The sequence below is a fragment of the Podarcis gaigeae genome (assembly GCF_964106915.1).
Source record: "Podarcis gaigeae genome assembly, chromosome: 8".
NCBI lineage: Eukaryota > Metazoa > Chordata > Lepidosauria > Squamata > Lacertidae > Podarcis > Podarcis gaigeae.
Genome location: NC_139684.1, coordinates 86286608 through 86306284, shown reverse-complemented (window position 1 = coordinate 86306284; position 19677 = coordinate 86286608). Strand labels below are relative to the sequence as shown.

General features: G+C 49.9%; 1 protein-coding gene across 1 annotated transcript; it reads right to left on the bottom strand.

The window, feature by feature from the left end:
- Nucleotides 1–1849: 1849 nt before the first annotated feature.
- On the bottom strand, nucleotides 1850–18099 carry ITPKC (inositol-trisphosphate 3-kinase C). Its single transcript, XM_083754157.1, has 7 exons — nucleotides 17982–18099; nucleotides 9263–9362; nucleotides 8419–8632; nucleotides 8097–8301; nucleotides 5740–5841; nucleotides 4675–4746; nucleotides 1850–2985 (listed from the first exon to the last, which is right to left on the bottom strand). Exons 1-7 carry the CDS (start codon nucleotides 18078–18080, stop codon nucleotides 2782–2784), a joined length of 996 nt encoding a protein of 331 aa, XP_083610283.1. The 5' UTR covers nucleotides 18081–18099; the 3' UTR covers nucleotides 1850–2781.
- Nucleotides 18100–19677: the final 1578 nt, after the last annotated feature.

Sequence of the window (19677 nt, the reverse complement as noted above, 5' to 3'; positions counted from 1 at the left end):
GGTCCCTCCCTGCTGGGACCTTTGAACCCTCACAAATCGATTGTCGTCAAGAAGGCTGTCTCGCTGTGCAGGATTTGGGAAAAGGCTTGTAGATCCTCATGCAAATTGGGGTGGGGGTCTTGCCTGTCATGCCTCCCCGTCTCTGCTGGGCAGTCTTCCAGCCCTCTTCTCTGTGGGTCACAGCCTGTCAAGTCCCACTCTCATCTGTGCATGTGCAGATGAAAAACTAGGGGGCCAGGGGCCAAAGCAAAGGGGGTTGGGCTGGATGACCTCTTTGGGTCCCTTCCAATTCTGTGGTTCTGAGAAGTATACATTGGGACAGGTGGGCTTCTTTCACCATGGGCTGGGGAGGGAGGAATCTAGTCCCCCCTGTTGCAGGAAACCGCCCCCCCCCATCATTCAGTTTGTACAAACTTACTCACACACAACATATGTGACGCTTCTGTTATAAATTCACAGAAAATCAACCATACATCGGATCTGCACCGTTCCACTTTTATTTTACTCCCATGAAGGAAGGACTACAAAATGGGGAATGTTTGATACAGGCCAGCCATAATCCCTTCACCATCCCAGCACATCCACAGGAGCCCTGCCCAGTTGCTATGCCAACCCTGATGGTCCTAGACAGAAGACCATCAAGATCACAAAGAACTTGCATATGGGAGTGGATTCAGCATGGACTGGAACAAAGGACAATGATCAGATCTTCCCTCTGGGGGCAGGAAACTGCCAACTCCCCTTTGTCTCCTGGAAGTGACTCATGGGGAGGGGGAGAGAAGGGAACCAGCCAGGTGACAGGACACTCAGGTTACCACCACAACTCCTCGCTCAACCCCTCCTTTCTGTAATGTATGCATGATGTTTCTGGGGGTGGGCTTGACTTACAGGATGGGAATTCCAAAAGTTTTTATAAGGTCTTGCACACCATTTTTCTGTGTCTTTCCTCTCACCTGCAAGTGAGGGGAACACCCTGTTGCAACAGTTCAATAAAGGCCAAGCCTACAGGCTGCTGTTTTGCTCCAATTTACTCTGGTTGGTGTCTTTACTTTTTGTCCAAGGGAGCCCTCGGATTTTTCCGGTAACACCCCCCCCCCCCCATCATTCAGTTTGTACAAACTTACTCACACACAACATATGTGACACTTCTGTTATAAATTCACAGAAAATCAACCATACATCAGATCTGCACCGTTCCACTTTTATTTTACTCCCATGAAGGAATGTTTGATACAGGGCAGCCATAATCTCTCGAGTGTACCAACCCAGTTGGCATGCCAACCTTGATGGTCCCAGACAGAAGACCATCACACTCACAAAGGACCTGCATATGGGAGTGGATTCAGCTGGGACTGGAACAAAGGACAATAATCAGCTCTTCCCTCTGGGGACAGGAAACTGCAAACTCCCTTTTGGCCTCTGGAAAGTACTCATGGGGAGGGGGAAAGGTGGAACCGGCCAGGTGACAAGATACTCAGGTTACCACCACAACTCCTCCCTCAACCCTCCTCTTTGTGATGTAGTTATGATGTAGTCTTGGGGGTGTAGCTTGGGGGGGTTAGCAGCTAATAAAAGTTGCCTTCTTTAGTTCAGGGCGTCCATCTTGTTCCACCTGGTGGCAGTCCTGTCGCGACACGTCTTCAATAAAGACCAAGCCTACTGGCTGCTGTTTTGCTCTGGTATTCCTGGCTGGTGTCCTTGTTTTTTGTCCAAGGGAGCCCTCATATTTCTCCATTAACACCCCTAAACAATCAATACTTTGGTTCAGGCTAAGCCAGAATCTTCTGAAGATTTATTCATTCATTCTCTCTCATGCAACCTTGAAATAAAGCTAAGACACAACAGCACATCACTTGTAGTTATTTATGTCCCTTAAAAAAAAGAAAAACTTTTTTACATATAAAAATTTACAGAAACACATACATTCAAATACAGAGGAGCGGCTCCTTTCGAAGGACAGCCACAATCCCCTCCCAATACCCCCGCCCAAAAAAAACCCCACACACAAACACACCCAGGGAGATCCTATCCGCTGGTTTCTGCTTGTTAATACTAACCCAAATTCAGCACCCAAAAAATAGGCAGCCTGGCCCTGCCAAAGCAATTTGGAGGGCAGTGGAACTCCACTATTTATTTCTGCAGTGATTGGGGAAGATGTTCTCCCCCAAGCCCTTTGGTGCATCAGGTTGTAAGAGCAGCAAACTGCTCCTGTTTTGCCTTGGGCAGTTAGGTTATCTGGGTGCCAGGAAAGTTAACTGTCAAAGCAGAGGGAAGACACAAGTTTCTCTTTACTCCCCAAACCCTGAAGAGAAACGCAAGTATTTTGCTTGACCGAGGCCTGCAGGCTGTGGCTCAGGTGTGGGTGGGGCTTATTTGGGGGAGGGGCAGAGGCAAGCCCCGCCTCCAACTCCCCCCTCGCTTTTCAGTCTCTCCTGACATTTGGGAAATGGGCACGGCCAGCACTGTGGTTCAAAGTCGTGACCCTAAACCGGGCACCCCAATAATCCCACGTCCCCAAACTCAGTCTCAACGCCCCTGATGAGCTCCACGGAAGTCTTTACTGTCCACCACGTGCAGGACAGCAGTCGGGGTGTTTCCACCACATCCGTGACGCCAATAAATAAACTTTGCGGTGCAAAAACCAGCTGGCCCCTTCCAGTTCCTCCACGGACCCTGTATCCCCTGGTTCCAGTAGCATATCTGGCTGAATAAATTAAATGGCAGAGTCCCGGGGGAGCCAAGGCGGCCCCCGTCTCGACGTGTCGGCTGCATCTTCCTGGCTCACTCCCCCAACATCCTCTCCAAGATGGCAATGAGGTTGTCCAGGCCCCAGAGGTATCCGTCCTCGCGGTTGCCTTCCTGCCAGGGCAGGCGGTGAGTCAGAGTCTGCTTCTCGGGCAGCGGCACCGTCTTGCCAAAGTCGATCATCCACACCCGCGCCAGACCCGTCTGGTCGTGGATGAAGAGAAGAGAGCTGCCCACCACCTGGGAGAGAGAAAGAAGAGGAAAAATAGAACATTAATGACTGTGCCTTTCGGCGCCTGCTAAAAGCACCCTTGCTTCGGCAAGCCTAACATCATAGCTGTAAACTTACAGATTTGAAAATAAGGGACCAGCAGCCAAAATAAGGGATTTTCCGGGCACAGGGTATGTTCAACTTCTGAGCCCCTCCGAGCCAAAGGCAGAAAGCCAAGCCAGGAGCCAAACGAAGCCTCAAGGAAAACCACCGTCACCTCTCCGCTGGGAAGCGCTGAGCAAAGGCTAGTCCCCAGGAAACGCAGCCGATTTGATCAGCACAAGGCATGCAAGCTCCACCCCCTAGTCGTTCTTAGACTCCTTATTGGGTGAGCAACGCACCTAAGCAACACAGTTGGAGCCGGCAGGGAGGGAGAGGAGCTGCTTTCTTTGAAACCCGGGGAATTTAAGGGACATCATCAATAAGGGGCAGCAGCGGGACACGCGCTGGGATAAGGGAGTTTCCCGCCAAATAAGGGACGGTTGACAGCTATGCCTACCATAATTATTGTGACATACTGGTATATTGCAATGTTTCGCTGGCGAGATACTGCGATGATGAAAAGCAGATATTGGCCAACCCTTCTACCCAGATGCTTAGAAATTGCTGGTGTGAGTCTTAATTATTATTTTTTTGTAACTCTGGGGTTTTTTTTTAAAAAAAAGAGTTGCAATTTTTTCTTGCTTTTAGTTTTTTGCAAACCACTTTGAGGGGTACAATCAAGCAGTGAATAGATTTCATGAAATAAGGGAATCAGTTTCCCACTAGGGGAGAATGGTTATGTAAGCTTACAGAATATTTAGAATTAGCCAAATTTACAGATACAATAAGACCAAAACCAAAAAGTGAAGTGAAAAGGGAATGGGAGTGCCTAAAAAGCCAAGGTTCAAGAACAGAAATCTGGCTGAGTCTGGAATAACCTTGTGAAGTGAAAGAATAAGAAAAAGGGATTTATAGCTAGATGTTAGCTATATGTTGACCTTTAAAGATACAATGAGAGGCAAATGAGGTGCTGTGGGATTGGTGGAAGTCAATGTTTGTTTTCCTTTTTAGTGTTTATATTATTAATTTGTAAGATTTAGATTTGTTTTTTATATATGCTTGTTTTTGTGTTTTGTGTATTGTTAATTTTTGCTTTTTTTGTTGTTGTGTGGAAAATACCCTGCCCTCCCCAAAACGGGGCTCAGGGCGGCTAACACCAGATATAAAACAATTGATTGAAATACAACTTAAAAAACAAGATTAAAATACAACATTAAAATGCAGCCTCATTTCAGCAGAAGCTCAAAAACTTTTTTGGGGATGAAAACGTCAGGTCTTCACCAAGGCTAACTATCCAGATGCTGAAAGTTAATTTTATTGCGTACTGTCCTAATGGATTGGGGTCCATTTAAGTCTTTGTTTTTAGATTAAGGCTTGTTGGCACTGGATCAGATTGATGTGCCGTCTTCCTTGCACATCCTGACGTTTCTTGAGCTTTTACCGCCTTTACCTTAGAAAGGCAGCATGCAAACAGAAAGAGAGATGAAAAACCACCCCTGGCTCCTGAATGGCGGGAGAATGAGAGGCAGGGCCCCCAAAGTCAAGTGCCCAAGACCCTGCAGCAACCCACCAGATGCCCTCAGAAGTCCCCCCTCGTTCCACGGAAAGAGACCCACCTCGTGCGTCTTGAAGAACTCCGACTGTTCGAGCGCTAGCCTAACTTCCTGCAGCCGCTCCAGGTAGCTGGTCTGGGGAAAGAAGGAGAGACCTGAGAGGATATACGATGCTCCCTTCCCAAATTCTACGGCCTTCCCACAGCCACGACTGGGGCAGGTGCCAGGAATACCCCGGAGGAGATGGGCTGCCTTTTCCCAAAAGTACAGTGGTACCTCGCAAGACGAATGCCTCGTAAGACAAAAAAACTCGCAAGACGAAAGAGTTTTTCGTTTTTTTGAGTTGCTTCGCAAGACGAATTTCCCTGTGGGCTTGCTTCGCAAGACGAAAACGTCTTGCAAGTTTGTTTCCTTTTTCTTAAAACCTTTAATACCCAGGGAATCCGTGCATCGCAAGACGAAAAATTCGCAAGACGAAAAAACTTGCAGAATGAATTAATTTCGTCTTGCAAGGCACCATTTACACAAAATAAATACCGCGAAAATCCCTGAAACGAGAAGTAATCGACTAGAAATATTACCTCGTGGAAATCAACTAAATAATAAAAAATCAAAAAGCTTGAGGGGAAAAAATTAGAAAAACCTAAAATAAAACAAAGCCTTAATGGGATGCCGGCTGCAAACCTCGTTTCACTGAACTATTCAGTTTCCTCAGAAGGAAATATTAAAATCCTTAACTTTAAAGGACCAAAATTGAAACAAGGGTAGAACCCCCAAAATTCTGACGTATTGTAATCCTAGCTCGGCCTAGGTAAAGCAAAGCACAGTAATAAAGGATTGAAGACTCAAAAGTTCGGTTTCTAATACTGAATTTACAAACCTAAATAGAAAGTTTTAAAGAAAGCCAAACGTGAAGGAGGCAAAGCACAATAATAAGGGGCTGAAGACTCAACTGTGAAAATTCTGGTGCTGCTTTTACAAAAAGGTTTCAAAAACCTAAACCAAAAGTGGGCAGGGGGCTGCGGAAATCTCAAAAGCGGCATGTCAAGGAAAAGCGTGGGAAGTGTCAAATGGGCCCTCCCTCCCTGCAAAGGGCTTAGTGCCCAGGGGCAGAATCCGGACCCTCACCAGGACTCTCCTGTCTCCGTCCACAAAGTCCCAGAAGGCCTGCGTCACCTGCTCCGGTTGGCGAGTCTTCTTGAAGCTGGTGTTGCAGGTGCCGTCCGCTTTCTTGGAAAGAGAAAGAGAGACACAATGTCAGACTATCAGGAAACAAGGCAGCCTTAAAAGCCAGCGCTGTGTCTCCAGGAACCAACAATGAGCAGAGCCAAAGGGACTAATAATAATAATAAATTTTATTTATACCCGGCCCTCCCCAGCCTAGACCGGGCTCAGGGCAGCTAACACCAGATATAAAAACAAATTGATTGAAATACAACTTAAAAACAAGATTAAAATACAACATTAACTTAGAGGCTCCACCTCTGTGCTTTCCCGGTGGCCATGGAGAAATAATTTTTTAGAGGCTGTGAGGACAAAGCTGTGCCTGGTTTGTTTTTGGGGCTGAATTTATTCAAATGCAAAGGTTGGTGCATTACTACAAATAGCCCTGGAAGCTTCAGAAACTGGACTTTCCCCCCCATCACAGTCATAAGAGCGTAAGAAGAGGCTGCTGGATCCTGTCCTCACAGTGGACAGATCCCCATAAGAACCTATGAATCGTGATAGACTGCTCCTGGAGCTGGAAGCTCTGTAAGACCATAAGAAGAGCCTGGCTGCTGGACTAGGCCAAAGGTGGCCCATCTAGTCTGGCCATTCTTCTCACAGGGGCCAACTAGATGCCCCAGGAAGGCCCCCAGCACCAGAGCAGCTCTCCCTAACTCAAGAATACTCGTAGCCAGAAGTGAAACAACACAAACAACAACAATAATAATAGATTGGCAAACACTCATGATCAAGTATTTTCAATTGGCAAAGCTGACTGGAAAAGTCACGGGAGCCCCAAATCAAAAAACATACAGAAAATGGAAATTATTCAAGGAGTATACAAGATTATATTGTAAAAATGATATTATCCTAGCAGAATTGAATGATTAAAGGTAAAGGTAAAGGGACCCCTGACCATTAGGTCCAGTCTTGACCGACTCTGAGGTTGCGACGCTCCTCTCGCTTTATTGGCCGAGGGAGCTGGCATACAGCTTCCGGGTCATGTGGCCAGCATGACTAAGCCGCTTCTGGAGAACCAGAGCAGTGCACGGAAACTCCATTTACCTTCCCGCCGGAGCGGTACCTATTTATCTACTTGCACTTTGATGTGCTTTCGAACTGCTAGGTTGGCAGGAGCAGGGACCGAGCAACGGGAGCTCACCCCGTCGCGGGGATTCGGACCGCTGACCTTTTGATCAGCCACCCGCATCCCATAATTGAATGATACTTGTGTATAATAAACATCTTAGAGGAATATATAGAAAAAGGCATAAAATAAACTGTGCGATAAAACCAGGACAATATAAAAAGTACAATGAAAACGACTGGAAGTTTTTCTCAGAAGAGTTTATGATGCTGTGTAAATGATTGGCTTTTTAACTGATTTTTCCCCGTTAATGATAATTCTTTGTTTGTTTTTCTTCCTTTTTTCTTTTCTTTTTTTATCTCTTTTCTTTTTCATTCTCATGTTTACTTCCATTGTAATGTATGATTGTTTTTTAAATCAATAAAGACTATATACAGTGGTGCCTCGCAAGACGAAATTAATCCGTTCCGTGAGGCTCTTCGTATAGCGGTTTTCTCGTCTTGCGAAGCAAGCCCATTGACAGCTTACCGGATTAGCGGTTTAGCGGCTTTTAGCGGATCAGCTGATAAGCGGCTTAGCGGCTTAGGAAAAGGGGAGAAAAGGGGGAAAAACCCGCAGGAACTCGCAAGACATTTCGTCTTGCGAAGCAAGCCCATAGGGAAATTCGTTTTGTATATGTATATATTTTGTTTGTGTGTGTGTGTGTACACACACACACACACACACACACACACACAGTGGTGCCCCGCAAGACAAACGCCTCGCAAGATGGAAAACACGCTAGACGAAAGGGTTTTCCGTTTTGGAGGCGCTTCGCAAAACGAATTTCCTAGGGGCTTGCTTCGCAAGACGAAAATGTCTTGCGAGTTCCTGCAGGTTTTTTTCCCTTTCCCCCCGTTTTGCTAAGCCGCTAAGCCGCTTATCTGCTAAGCCGATAAGCCGCTAAAAGCCGCTAATAGCGCTAATCCGCTAAGCCGTCAATGGGCTTGCTTCGCAAGACGAAAAAACTGCTAGAGACTCGCGGAACGGATTCTTTTCGTCTTGCGAGGCACCAGTCTCTCTGTGTGTGTCTATATAAATATATATACATATATATATATATATGTGTGTGTGTGTGTGTGTGTGTGTGTGTGTATATATATATACATATATATATACATATATATGAGTGCCCCTCCCTGCGGCAGCTCACCTTGATGCCTTCGATGCGAAAGCCGAGCGTGGTGGTGGAACTGAGGGTCTCCCTCCACTGCATGTAGCGGGGCTTCAGGACGGCACTCTGCGCATGCTCTTCCGCCGTGGGAGCTGCTGGGTCCACAGCCACCATCTTGTCGTACATGTCTCTGCGTGGACAGGGCTGCTGCCTCGCCTTCTCCAGCTCCTCCTCGAGGTACGTCCTGCGCCAGGGGAAGAGAAGAGAAGCACAAGATGAGGTGCCCATCTTGACACTGCGCCTCGGGGTCAGGCTGGATGACCTCTGGTATCCCCTCCCCCAGGTGGCTTGAAGGGCTCACCTGACTCCCATCTTGCAGTCCATGATGGAGGGCGCATCAAAGCCGGACAGCAGGTCCTCCATCTGGATGTAGGTCTCCCCATCGCACTCCACCACCCCATAATAGGCCGGGACGTAGGGCTGCAGCGCGTCGCACACCAGGCGCTCCAGGCATTGCTGCTCGCTGGGACAATACTTCTTCAGGATGCGGCCAAAATCGCCGGCCCTGAAGTTGCCTGCGAGGGAAAAGACACAAGCTATCAAGAAGAGTTGAGGGAAAAACATTGTTCTGAATATGTGTATATGTACGTAATATGTGTATATGTATGTAATGATTTGGGACGCGGGTGGCGCTGTGGGTTAAACCACAGAGCCTAGGACTTGCTGATCAAAAGGTCGGCGGTCCGAATCTCCGCGACGGGGTGAGCTCCCGTTGCTCGGTCCCTGCTCCTGCCAACCTAGCAGTTCAAAAGCACGTCAAAGTGCAAGTAGATAAATAGGTACCGCTCCGGCAGGAAGGTAAACGGCGTTTCTGTGCGCTGCTCTGGTTCGCTAGAAGCGGCTTAGTCATGCTGGCCACGTGACCCAGAAACTGTACGTCGGCCCCCTTGGCCAATAAAGTGAGATGAGCGCCGCAACCCCAGAGTTGGCCACGACTGGACCTAATGGTCTGGGGTCCCTTTACCTTTAACTTGTCGGGGGGGGGGCATCTCCAGAGGGGATACCCTACCTCTCTTCTTCCCCGCGCCCCCCCCCCCCAGATTCCAAGGTCTGCCTGGAGACCTGGCCACAATTGCACACATGCTCCCCCCACAGGACCCCACCCCCACCCCAACGAGCCTCCTCCCCTCCAACCGCAGAGTTACCTGCATGGCCAGCCAGCTGGACCCAGGGGTAGCGCTTGCGGAAAGAAACCACACAGGGCGACCATTGCACCATGTTCCTCAGCTTCTTCCAGGGCTTGTTCTGCAGAGGAAAGGAAACACACCATGAGCCTTAGGAGAATTGGGGCCCTTTTGGGGCAATCAAGGGGGGGGGGAAGAACTGTGACCCTTTCCACTTGGTCAAGAGCAAGAATTTTGTATCTGAAACGTCAGGCAAAACGCTCTGCTCCATCGCGCCCTGTGCTGATTAAGCAGGTGCCACGGCATAGTGGAGTGTGCAAAACTCAGGCAGGCTCTCACCCACTACAGAAAAAGCTGCTCCGAGTCCCCAGGGTGGTCTCTCCTCCACTGGAGGTGTTTAAGCAGAGGTTGGCTGGCCATTCGCCCGGGATTCTTTAGCTGCAATACATGCATTGCGGCGGGTTGGACTAGATGACCCCTGGGGTTCCCTTCTAACACTACAATTCTATACTTCTACACAAAGAGGAGAAAAATCTGCTGGACAGTGCAGATGTCCGGCTCATTTTGGACCTGGGGGTCTGCCTTTTATTATTTATTTATTTATTTATTTATTCCTGAAGGAGCATCTCCACCCCCATTGTTCTGCCCGGACGCTGAGGTCCAGTGCTGAGGGCCTTCTGGCGGTTCCCTCCCTGCGAGAAGCCAAGCTACAGGGAACCAGGCAGAGGGCCTTCTCGGTGGTGGCACCCGCCCTGTGGAACGCCCTCCCACCAGATGTCAAAGAGAAAAACAACTACCAGACTTTTAGAAGACATCTGAAGGCAGATTATTATTATTATTATTATTATTATTATTATTATTATTATTATTACCTCTGCCCCCAGAGTTTCTGTATGATGCCTTAGTTTAGAGGCAGGAAACAAATTCTGTCAAATCCACCTTGATCTTACAGGAAAGGAGGAATTTCACCCATTACACTCTTCTCCAAACAGTCAAACAGGCATCCATATTACAGTGGTGCCCCGCAAGACGAATGCCTCGCTAAACGAAAAACCCGCAAGACGAAAGGGTTTTCCGATTTTTTAGCGGCTTCGCAAGACGAATTTCCCTATGGGCTTGCTTCGCAAGACGAAAGCCCATAGGGAAATCTCCGGGGACAGCGGGGAAGCCGCCTTCTCCTCTGTTCCCGGACCTGTCCTGAAGGCTTGCGGTGGGAGGAAGGTTTTCCTCCCCACCGCCAACATTCAGAAGGCTGTTCTGAAGGCTGGCGGTGAAAAGAAAAGCCCTTCTCCCCCGCCAGCCTTCAGAAGAGTTCCCCGCAGGGCTCTCCAAATTGCGGATAGCAGCCTGCTGCCCCTATCCGCAGCTTGGAGAGCCCTGCGGGGAAGTCCTGCAGGGCTCCCCAAGCTGCGAATATCTGCCCCGCCCGAGGGGTGCTCTGCTTTAGAGCGCCCCTCGTGCGGGGCAGCAGGCTGCTATCCGCAGCTTGGAGAGCCCTGCGGGGAAGTCCTGCAGGGCTCCCCAAGCTGCGAATGTCTGCCCCGCACGAGGGATGCTCTGCTTTAGAGCGCCCCTCGTGCGGGGCAGCAGGCTGCTATCCGCAGCTTGGAGAGCCCTGCGGGGAAGTCCTGCAGGGCTCCCCAAGCTGCGAATGTCTGCCCCGCGCGAGGGGTGCTCTGCTTAAGAGCGCCCCTCGTGCGGGGCAGCAGGTTGCTATCCGCAGCTTGGAGAGCCCTGCGGGGAAGTCCTGCAGGGCTCCCCAAGCTGCGAGTGTCTGCCCCGCGTGAGGGGTGCTCTGCTTCAGAGCGTCCCTCGCACCGGGCAGCAGGCTGCTATCCGCAGCCTAGGCAGCCCTGCAGGAACTCTTCTGAAGGCTGGCGGCGGGAGAAGGGCTTTTCTTCCCACCGCCAGCCTTCAGAAGGCTGTTCTGAAGGCTGGCGGTGGGGAAAAAAGTCCTTCTCCCCCCGCCAGCCTTCAGAAGAGGTCCGGGGAAAGATTGTCCCCGGACCTGGTCTGAAGGCGGTCTCCCTAGGAACGCATTAATTGATTTTCAATGCATTCCTATGGGAAACCGTGCTTCGCAAGACGAAAAACTCGCAAGACGAAAAAACTTGCGGAACGAATTAATTTCGTCTTGCGAGGCCCCACTGTACAGGTCTTTAGAAGCCCCCGGGAGGAGAGTAGTTTTTCATAGAATCAAAGACCTGGAAGGGACCCCCAAAGGTGCTCTAGTCCAACCCCCCGCAATCTAGGGATCTCCACTAAAGCATCCAGGACAGAGGGACCCAACCTCTGCTTAAAAACTTCCAAGGGAGTCCACAAGCTCCCAAAAGAGCTAATATTTTAAAAATACATATATAATAAGAAGCGAAAAGAGAAAGACGGGGAACTTTGCGTTTTGGGTTCCATCTCCTCTTCCCCAAATCCAGCCCACCCCGCTTTGAGGGAAGGCAGTGGGTCTGACAGGTTGAGATGGACGCAGCTGGGGCAGCCAGATAAGCAGAGCCGCAAGCAGAATGCGGCCACACCTCCACTAAATCAACCGGCATTTATTTCTCCAGCGCCGTCTGTGTGCAAGTTGAGATGGAGGTCTCTGCCCTGAGGGGCCTACAATCATCAGAACTAAGACAGTGGTGGCCACGGCGGAAGCTGTCTGAAAAATGGCTAGATCAGACCGCAAAAAATTGGAAATCTCAAGAAATACCAACAGTAGAAGAACGGCAGGTGAAGATGTTGGAGTTTCTGGAGCTGGCTGACCTTACTGGAAGAATCCACGAGCAGAAAGAGGAGGAATACCAAGAAGACTGGATGAAATTTAAAGACTATTTAGCTAAATATTGTAATATAAGATAATTGAGAAGGTTCTTGAAAGTACTAAACAGGCCTAAGATAACAATATGAATGTGGTATAGTAGTATGGATTTAAGACAATAAGAAAAGAGTTGAATATAGTTAATTGAAGGAACTAATTATTTAGAAAGATGTTTGAAAGAACTGTCACAAGGTAATATAATGAAATTCAGTTAGGGGGGATTTGAGGAAGTCACTTAACAATGGAATTGAAAAGGAATATAAGAAGGAATGTGTGTTTTTATTTTTTAGTATTGTGATGTGTTTTGTTTTGTGTGTTTTATATGTTATGTTTGTTATAAATGTGGAAAATTAATTTAAAAATTTGGAAGAAAGGCCAGATCAGACTGCTTCAGGGGCTGGATCCAGCCCACAGCCGGCCTACCCTGCCTGCGTTCTCCGTTTACTTTTGAAACCCAATTAGACCCCATATTTCCAAAAGCAGAACTGGAATTCACTGGTGGGGACACACACACACACACACACACACACACAAAGCCTGCAGAGGAGTCATTGCTAAATTAGTTGGGGAAATTGTCCCCAGCTCAGTATTGATGTATGGAAGTGAGAGCTGGACCATTAAGAAGGCTGAGCACCGAAGAATGGATGCTTTTGAATTCTGGTGCTGGAGGAGACTCTTGAGAGTCCCATGGACTGCAAGAAGATCAAACCTCTCCATTCTGAAGGAAATCAGCCCTGAGTGCTCCCTGGAAGGACAGATCCTGAAGCTGAGGCTCCAAGACTTTGGGCACCTCATGAGAAGAGAAGACTCCCTGGAAAAGACCCTGATGTTGGGAAAGATGGAGGGCACAAGGAGAAGGCAACGGCAGAGGACGAGATGGCAGAACAGTGTTCTCGAAGCTACCAGCATGAGTTTGACCAAACTGTGGGAGGCAGTGGAAGACAGGAGGGCCTGGCGTGCTCTGGTCCAGGGGGGTCACGAAGAGTCGGACACGACTAAACGACTAAACGACTACAGTATTGTCCATGCAGCCAGGCTGTGGCTCTCCAGCGGTCATAAAATCACAGGAATGTCGAGCTGGAAGGGATCCCAAGGATCATCTAGCCCACCCCCTTGCAGTGCAGGAATCTCGGCTGGTCTTCTTCCCCAGCCTGGCTAAGAGACGCCAGCAGAGATTGAACCCCCGACCTTCAGTGGATCTCAAAGTGGGCAGTGGCAAACCCCACCCACCCCGGGGTGGAATGAGATTCCCTGGGGGTTCTCAGTTTTTTAAAAAATTAAATTTGCATACACCCGAATATCACAGGGCGGTTCACGTCATAAAGAACAAAACGAGAACACAAAATACGTAACAACCCAAGTAATTGAGCCAAATAGTTTTAACTGGATTTTGAATACATGCGCAATGAATCGTCACCGTTTTGTTTTGGATTTTATGGCGTTCTTATCTTCCTAAGAAGCCCATGCAAATCGCTGTTCTGAACAATGTTTTCCATAGGGTCAGGAAGGGCTCACAATGGGTGAGTTTATGGAACCAAGGGGAGGTGGGCCCCCCCCCAAAAAAGTCTGGGAACCACTGGCCTGATTGAAGCTGCAAAAAGCCGAAAGGGGCTGGTATAGGCATCCTGCACAAAGCCTGGAGGCCACCACTGAAGGGGCCCTGCTTCTTTTGCAGGGGGTGGACTAGATGACTCTAGGGGACCCTATTTCACTTCCAGCCCCCACCCCAGGCAGGCCACGGCGCTCCTACTTTCAAAGCTCACAAGCAGAGATCTGCTGTGATCTGGGTCCATCCAGTTGCACCTCAGCTCAGCGGAAAAACCTCCCTCTTCCTCCCACATCGCTAACCACAGCATGACTGAGTTTCCACTGTGAGCAGGAGGCAGCAAGGGGGGGGGGGGTTGCTCAATGTGCCACAGCTGAAAAGCAAACAACTGCCTGGGGGGGGCGGGGAGTTGACACCTGCCAAAGGGCCAAGCCTTATTTATTGCCCAGGTGAGACAAGGAAGACTTGCTCGGGATGGTAGTGAGTGGCACTCTGCATATGCTCAGAAGCACCCTTGGTTTTTCCTCACTTTGAAATTGGCAGGGCTGAGCCACTGCCAGGTTTATAAGAAGGGGCCAAGGGAGAGGGGGCCAGAGGTCTTGGCTCCAACTCCTGAGCTAGTCCCCACCACCACTGACTTATTATTATTATTACTAAAATCTGTTTACTTCCCTTCTTCCGAAGATACCAGGGTAGTTTCGCAACAGAAAAATAAAAAATGAAAATACAAAACCAAGCCAATAACTCACACGCTCAGCCACAATCCCTCCTCTCTGCCATGCCCTTCGGCCATTTCTCCAATCCGGCACCCGCCAGACGCTTTAAACTACAACTCCCATCCATGGGAACCATAGTTCAAGTCGCCGAGAGCGTACAGTTCAGCTATGGAACTCGCTCCTTCAGGAGGGCAGTGACGGCTAACAACCTGGATGGCGTCAAACCTCCAGAAGTATTGAAGCAGGGGGTTGGACTAGATGACCCCTAAGGGTCCCTTCCAGCTCTACCACCCTGTGTGAACTAGGACTGGGCAAATTCATGGAGGACAAGGTGGCTGGAGACAGCTCCTAAGTCAGGATTGGCTCTGCTCTGTAGCTGGTTTTCCTCTGGGATCCCATATCCCAAAAGAGAGAAAGAGGGAAAAGCAAGAATATTAGAAGAGCTCGGCTGCTGAATGAGGCAAATGGGGGCCCATCTAGTTTGTGGCTTAGGGCCCTCATATTTACAGGACCTCCTCTCCTGGTCTGCCCCACAGAGGACCTTAAGGTCTATGAATAACCATAGGTTAGAGGTCCCGGGCCCTAAGGAAGTCAGACTATCCTCCACCAGGGCCAGGGCCTTCTCAGTGATGGCTCCGACCTGGTGGAATGCTCTGTCCCAGGAGACCAGAGCCCTGCAGGATTGAACCTCCTTCCGTCAGGCCTGTAAGACAGAGCTATTCCTCCTGGCCTTTAATTTGAATTCAGCCTGATCTTTTATTCCCCTTCTCTTCCCTCCCCTTCTTATGAAGATCACCCGCTCTGAGACCCCACAGCTAATTCTCCCCTGGCCTCCTCGCTGGCCCAAGTAGGACTAATTCAGCCAGCTAGCCCTGGGGATTATCTAATTGATTTTTGAATTTCATTATCATTCTTGTTTTTATGCTGTATTTTATGCTGTTTTGATCATTGTTTTCAATTTGTTGTTAGCCGCCCTGAGTCCGGTTTTTGAACCGGGAAGGGCGGGGTATAAATAAAATATTATTATTATTATTATTATTATTATTATTATTATTGCCACAGGGGCCAAATACCCCCACATAAACTAGGAATCTAGATAGACTGCCTCTGGACCTGGAGTTTCCACAGGAGCATAAGAGAAGCCTGGCTGCTGGATCAGGCCAAGGTCTCATCCAGTCCAGCCTCAGTGGCCACCCAGATGCCCCAGTGAGAAGCAGGGCCTGAGCAAAACATTTCTGCTGTCCAGCAATTGGTGATCATTTACCGCCTCTGACAGTGGGTGACCCACACAGCCATTGTGGCTGGCAGCAACTGAGAGCTGTGTCCCATAATTATCCATGAATTTGTCCAATCCCCTGTCTCCTGTGGGAGGGAGTTCCACAGTTTACCTTTGCGCTGCCTAAGGTCCGTCTAGTTCAAGCTATGGTTTTCCCAGTGTGATGTATGGAAGTGAGAGCTGGACCATGAAGAAGGCTGATCGCCAAAAAATGGATGCTTTTGAATTCTGGTGCTGGAGGAGACTCTGGAGAGTCCCATGGACTGCCAGAAGATCAAACCTCTCCATTCGGAAGGAAATCAGCCCTGAGTGCTCACTGGAAGGACAGATCCTGAAGCTGAGGCTCCAATACTTTGGGCACCTCATGAGAAGAGAAGACTCCCTGGAAAAGACCCTGATGTTGGGAAAGATGGAAGGCGCAAGGAGAAGGGGATGACAGAGGACGAGATGGTTGGACGGTGTTCTTGAAGCTACCAGCATGAGTTTGACCCAACTGCGGGAGGCAGTGGAAGACAGGAGTGCCTGGTGTGTCCAGGGGGTCACAAAGAGTCAGACACCACTAAACGACTAAACAACCAACAACAAAGGAACGCCTTCCTTTGAGCTGTCCTGAATCTTCCAGCATTCACTGGGTGCCTACAAGTCCCCTTGTTACAAAACACTCCTTTCGGTCCACTTTCTCTGGGCCATGAATAATTTTTCCACTTCTCTTTCTTCCTCTGACTTGCTCTTTCTCTCAGCTAAACAGCCCCAAATGTTGCTGCACCCTCTCTACTTGAGCTGACCCTCTTCCAGCTCCGTAGCTTCCTTTTTCAGGTGGTGCCAGGCTCAAATTCCGACGTGTACAGACAAGGTGCCTCTGAGCGCATACAGAGTGCTTTCTCTTCTGTCACCAGGGATCTAGTTGGAACCCACGCAACTGGGACTTCGTGAAAAGTTTCCAGCTTCCAGGTTAATATGATGATGAGGATAGTATTTTTTTTTATTTATACCAAGCCCATCTGGCTAGGGTTCAAAGCCTTTGTGCCTTCTTGCAAAGTGAGCTTTGGTAGGCGAGCGACGCAGCCTGCCACCCTTGCCACTCCCCCCCAAACCTGTTCCACGCCCAGGCTGCCCTTTTGTCCTCTTTCTCTGTCTTTCCAAGATCTGCTTCCAACTGCCCCCCAGGCAGGATGGGGGGAAAAGCACGGGAGAGATCTTCATGGGAAATGGCAACAGCAGAAACCTCAGCCATTCCACCTGCCCTGACAGGTTGGGTTGGTTGGCACGGGCCTGCGGGCGCAGCGCCCTGAGCGGCTGATGCCAAGTTTTCCACCTGCCTTTTGTAAACAGTAAGTGATGAGAGTAGAGCCTGTTCTCTCCCTCCCTCCCCACAGAATCCCACAACTGCAGAGTGGGAAGGGACCTCAAGGGACATCCAGTCCAGCCCCCTACAGTGGAGGAAACGTCAGTAATGCATTTCTCACAGGGGAAACCGAGGCATGCCAGGAGGTTAGTAAGTAGTGCTGCTCAGGTTCAGAGGCCTGCTAGGTTCGTGCTCCAGTAGGAAGACCAGTCACCACCACCCCCAAGCCAACATTTTGGCTCACCCCAAAACATCCACGACTATTGAAGGATGGAGAACAGAGGCAGCAGAGGTTCTGCAGACAGATTCACAGCGCTGAAATCTCCTTACATTTTTATTCCAACTTTTCTCCAAGCTTGTGGCACACAAGCCATCCCACCCTCTCCAGTTTTATTCCGTGAGCCGCCCGGAGATCTTACGATGTATATAAATCTAACTAACAACAACAACAACTTTATCCTCGCAACAACCCCATCAGGTAGGTTAGAGAGACTGACCCAAATGAGAACCACTGAGAGTCGAGGGGGTGGGGACACACAGAACACTTTTTTTACGCCCTCCCCGGCAAAACTCTTCGCTTGCACTTCACATTGGGGCAGGTGGGGGGGCTTGGATGCTCCACCCCCCCCTGAAGACTTGCATCCAGGATCCTGCCTGGCCGGAGCCACGGCGCTGAGCCTTTCTACTCCGAGTAGACTCCTCCAACTGCACCGGCACGACGGACTCCAACCAGATCCCTGGCACTTAAAGGAGCCCCGGTAAAATCCTGCGCGTTGCTCTGAGCTAAGACTTCGCTGGAACCGAGGGACCCCGCCAGCAGCACAGCTGAGCCTCTAAGCGCGGCTGCAACGTGGTTAAAACCGCTTGCAAACACGATATTCCGCCTCCCTCCGAAGACCCCCAAGGCGCTTTCCAACACAAAAACCCACGCGCATTTAAAAGGCTACCCCCTGGGCACGTGCAGAGCGCGCTCCACCGCACGCAGCTCCTTGCTTTCCAACCCCCACCCTCCCTGAACCCCAAAATTGCAGAGCAAAAGCCTCACCCTGCAGGCGCTCCGGTCCAGCTTTCTCATAGCCCCCGCGAGGCCCGCAGACGCATCCAGACGTGCGCGCAGCTCTTGCGCCAGAGGGAGCGTCCGCATAGTACTCTGCGGCCGGGCTGCGCGCGAGGCCCTTTTATGCTCTCCGCTCCTGCTCAGCCCCGCCCCCGCCCCCTCCCGCGCAGGGCGGGGCATTTGGTGCTGATGATGCTGATCCCATCCCGTTGCCTGGCAACGGGGGAATCTTGCGGACGATTTTTCCATGACAGCAAAAGCAGAGAGAGAGAGAGCGCGCGAGAGACGTTGCGCGCGCGTCCGGTACGCAAGGATGCAGCGGCTGCGCAAAGGAAGCTGCCCAGGGTGGGAGCGAAGGAGAAGCTGGGGCAGAGCTGCACCCAAACACACACATCATAGCTGTCAACTTTTCCCTTTTCTTGTGAGGAATCCTATTCGGAATAAGGGAATTTCCCTTTAAAAACGGGAAACGTTGACAGCTATGCACACACTCCACTTAGCTTGCAATCCTTTGTGTGCTGCCTTTCCAGAGCTAAAGCCATGCTCAAGGGCAACTTGCAACATAGAAAAAATTGACAATTTTGGGATGGCCAGGTTGAGATCCCTGCATCGTGCAGGTTGGACTAGATGACTCTCAGCCCGGGGTCCCTTCCAACTCTACATTAATTCTAAGATTCTAGGTAAATGCAAAGGGACCCCTGTCCATTAGGTCCAGTTGCAGATGACTATGGGGTTGTGGCGCTCATCTCCCTTTATTGGCCGAGGGAGCCGGTGTACAGCTTCCGGTTCATGTGGCCAGCATGACTAAGCCGCTTCTGGCGAACCAGAGCAGCGCACGGAAACGCCGTTTACCTTCCCGCTGGAGCAGTACCTAATTATCTACTTGCACTTTGACATGCTTTCGAACTGCTAGGTTGGCAGGAGCAGGGACCGAGCAACGGGAGCTCACCCCGTCGCGGGGATTCGAACCGCTGACCTTCTGATTGGCAAGTCCTAGGCTCTGTGGTTTAACCCACAGCGCCACCCGCATCCCTAGGATTCTAGGAGTCCCTTCCAACTCTAGGATTCTAGGAGACATCGTCACAAACATGACAAAAGCAGTTGGAAACAATATGAACATCCAAAAAGTACACAACCCAATTGGGGGGAAATCCAGATAAATCCTGAGAAGATTAAAATAAAGAGACCAAACATGGAAATCAATAACAGCAGTGGCAATACCCTGTCCCCTTCACTCAAACTCCCTAATCAAAAGCCCAGCTCAATAGTCTGTTCAGCAAACTCAGCTTTTGCAACTGGAGTCAGTCAGGGCCTTCAGAGGCCAGGTGGGGAAAGGCCGGGAAGCAGGGAGCAGGTTTTCCCAGACGCCAAGCCAAAATGCAACTTGCTCAAATGGCACCTTAAACCGAGGTTATGGGCACAAACCTAGACAGTATCTTAAAAAGTAGAGACATCACCTTGCCAACAAAGGTCCGTATAGTTAAAGCTCTGGTTTTCCCAGTAGTGATGTATGGAAGTGAGAGCTGGACCATAAAGCAGGCTGATCGCCAAAGAATGGATGCTTTTGAATTCTGGTGCTGGAGGAGACTCTTGAGAGTCCCATGGACTGCAAGAAGATCAAACCTCTCCATTCTGAAGGAAATCAGCCCTGAGTGCTCCCTGGAAGGACAGATCCTGAAGCTGA

Bases quoted from the DNA above. Each gene is read 5' to 3' on its own strand.
- ITPKC (XM_083754157.1), bottom strand. From the start codon at position 18,080: ATGCGGACGCTCCCTCTGGCGCAAGAGCTGCGCGCACGTCTGGATGCG. The intron at 5,842-8,096 runs GTGAGCTGCCGC...TCTCTTTCCAAG, and splicing joins TTCGCATCGAAGGCATCAAG to AAAGCGGACGGCACCTGCAA. The intron at 4,747-5,739 runs GTGAGGGTCCGG...TTCTTTCCCCAG, and splicing joins ACGGAGACAGGAGAGTCCTG to ACCAGCTACCTGGAGCGGCT.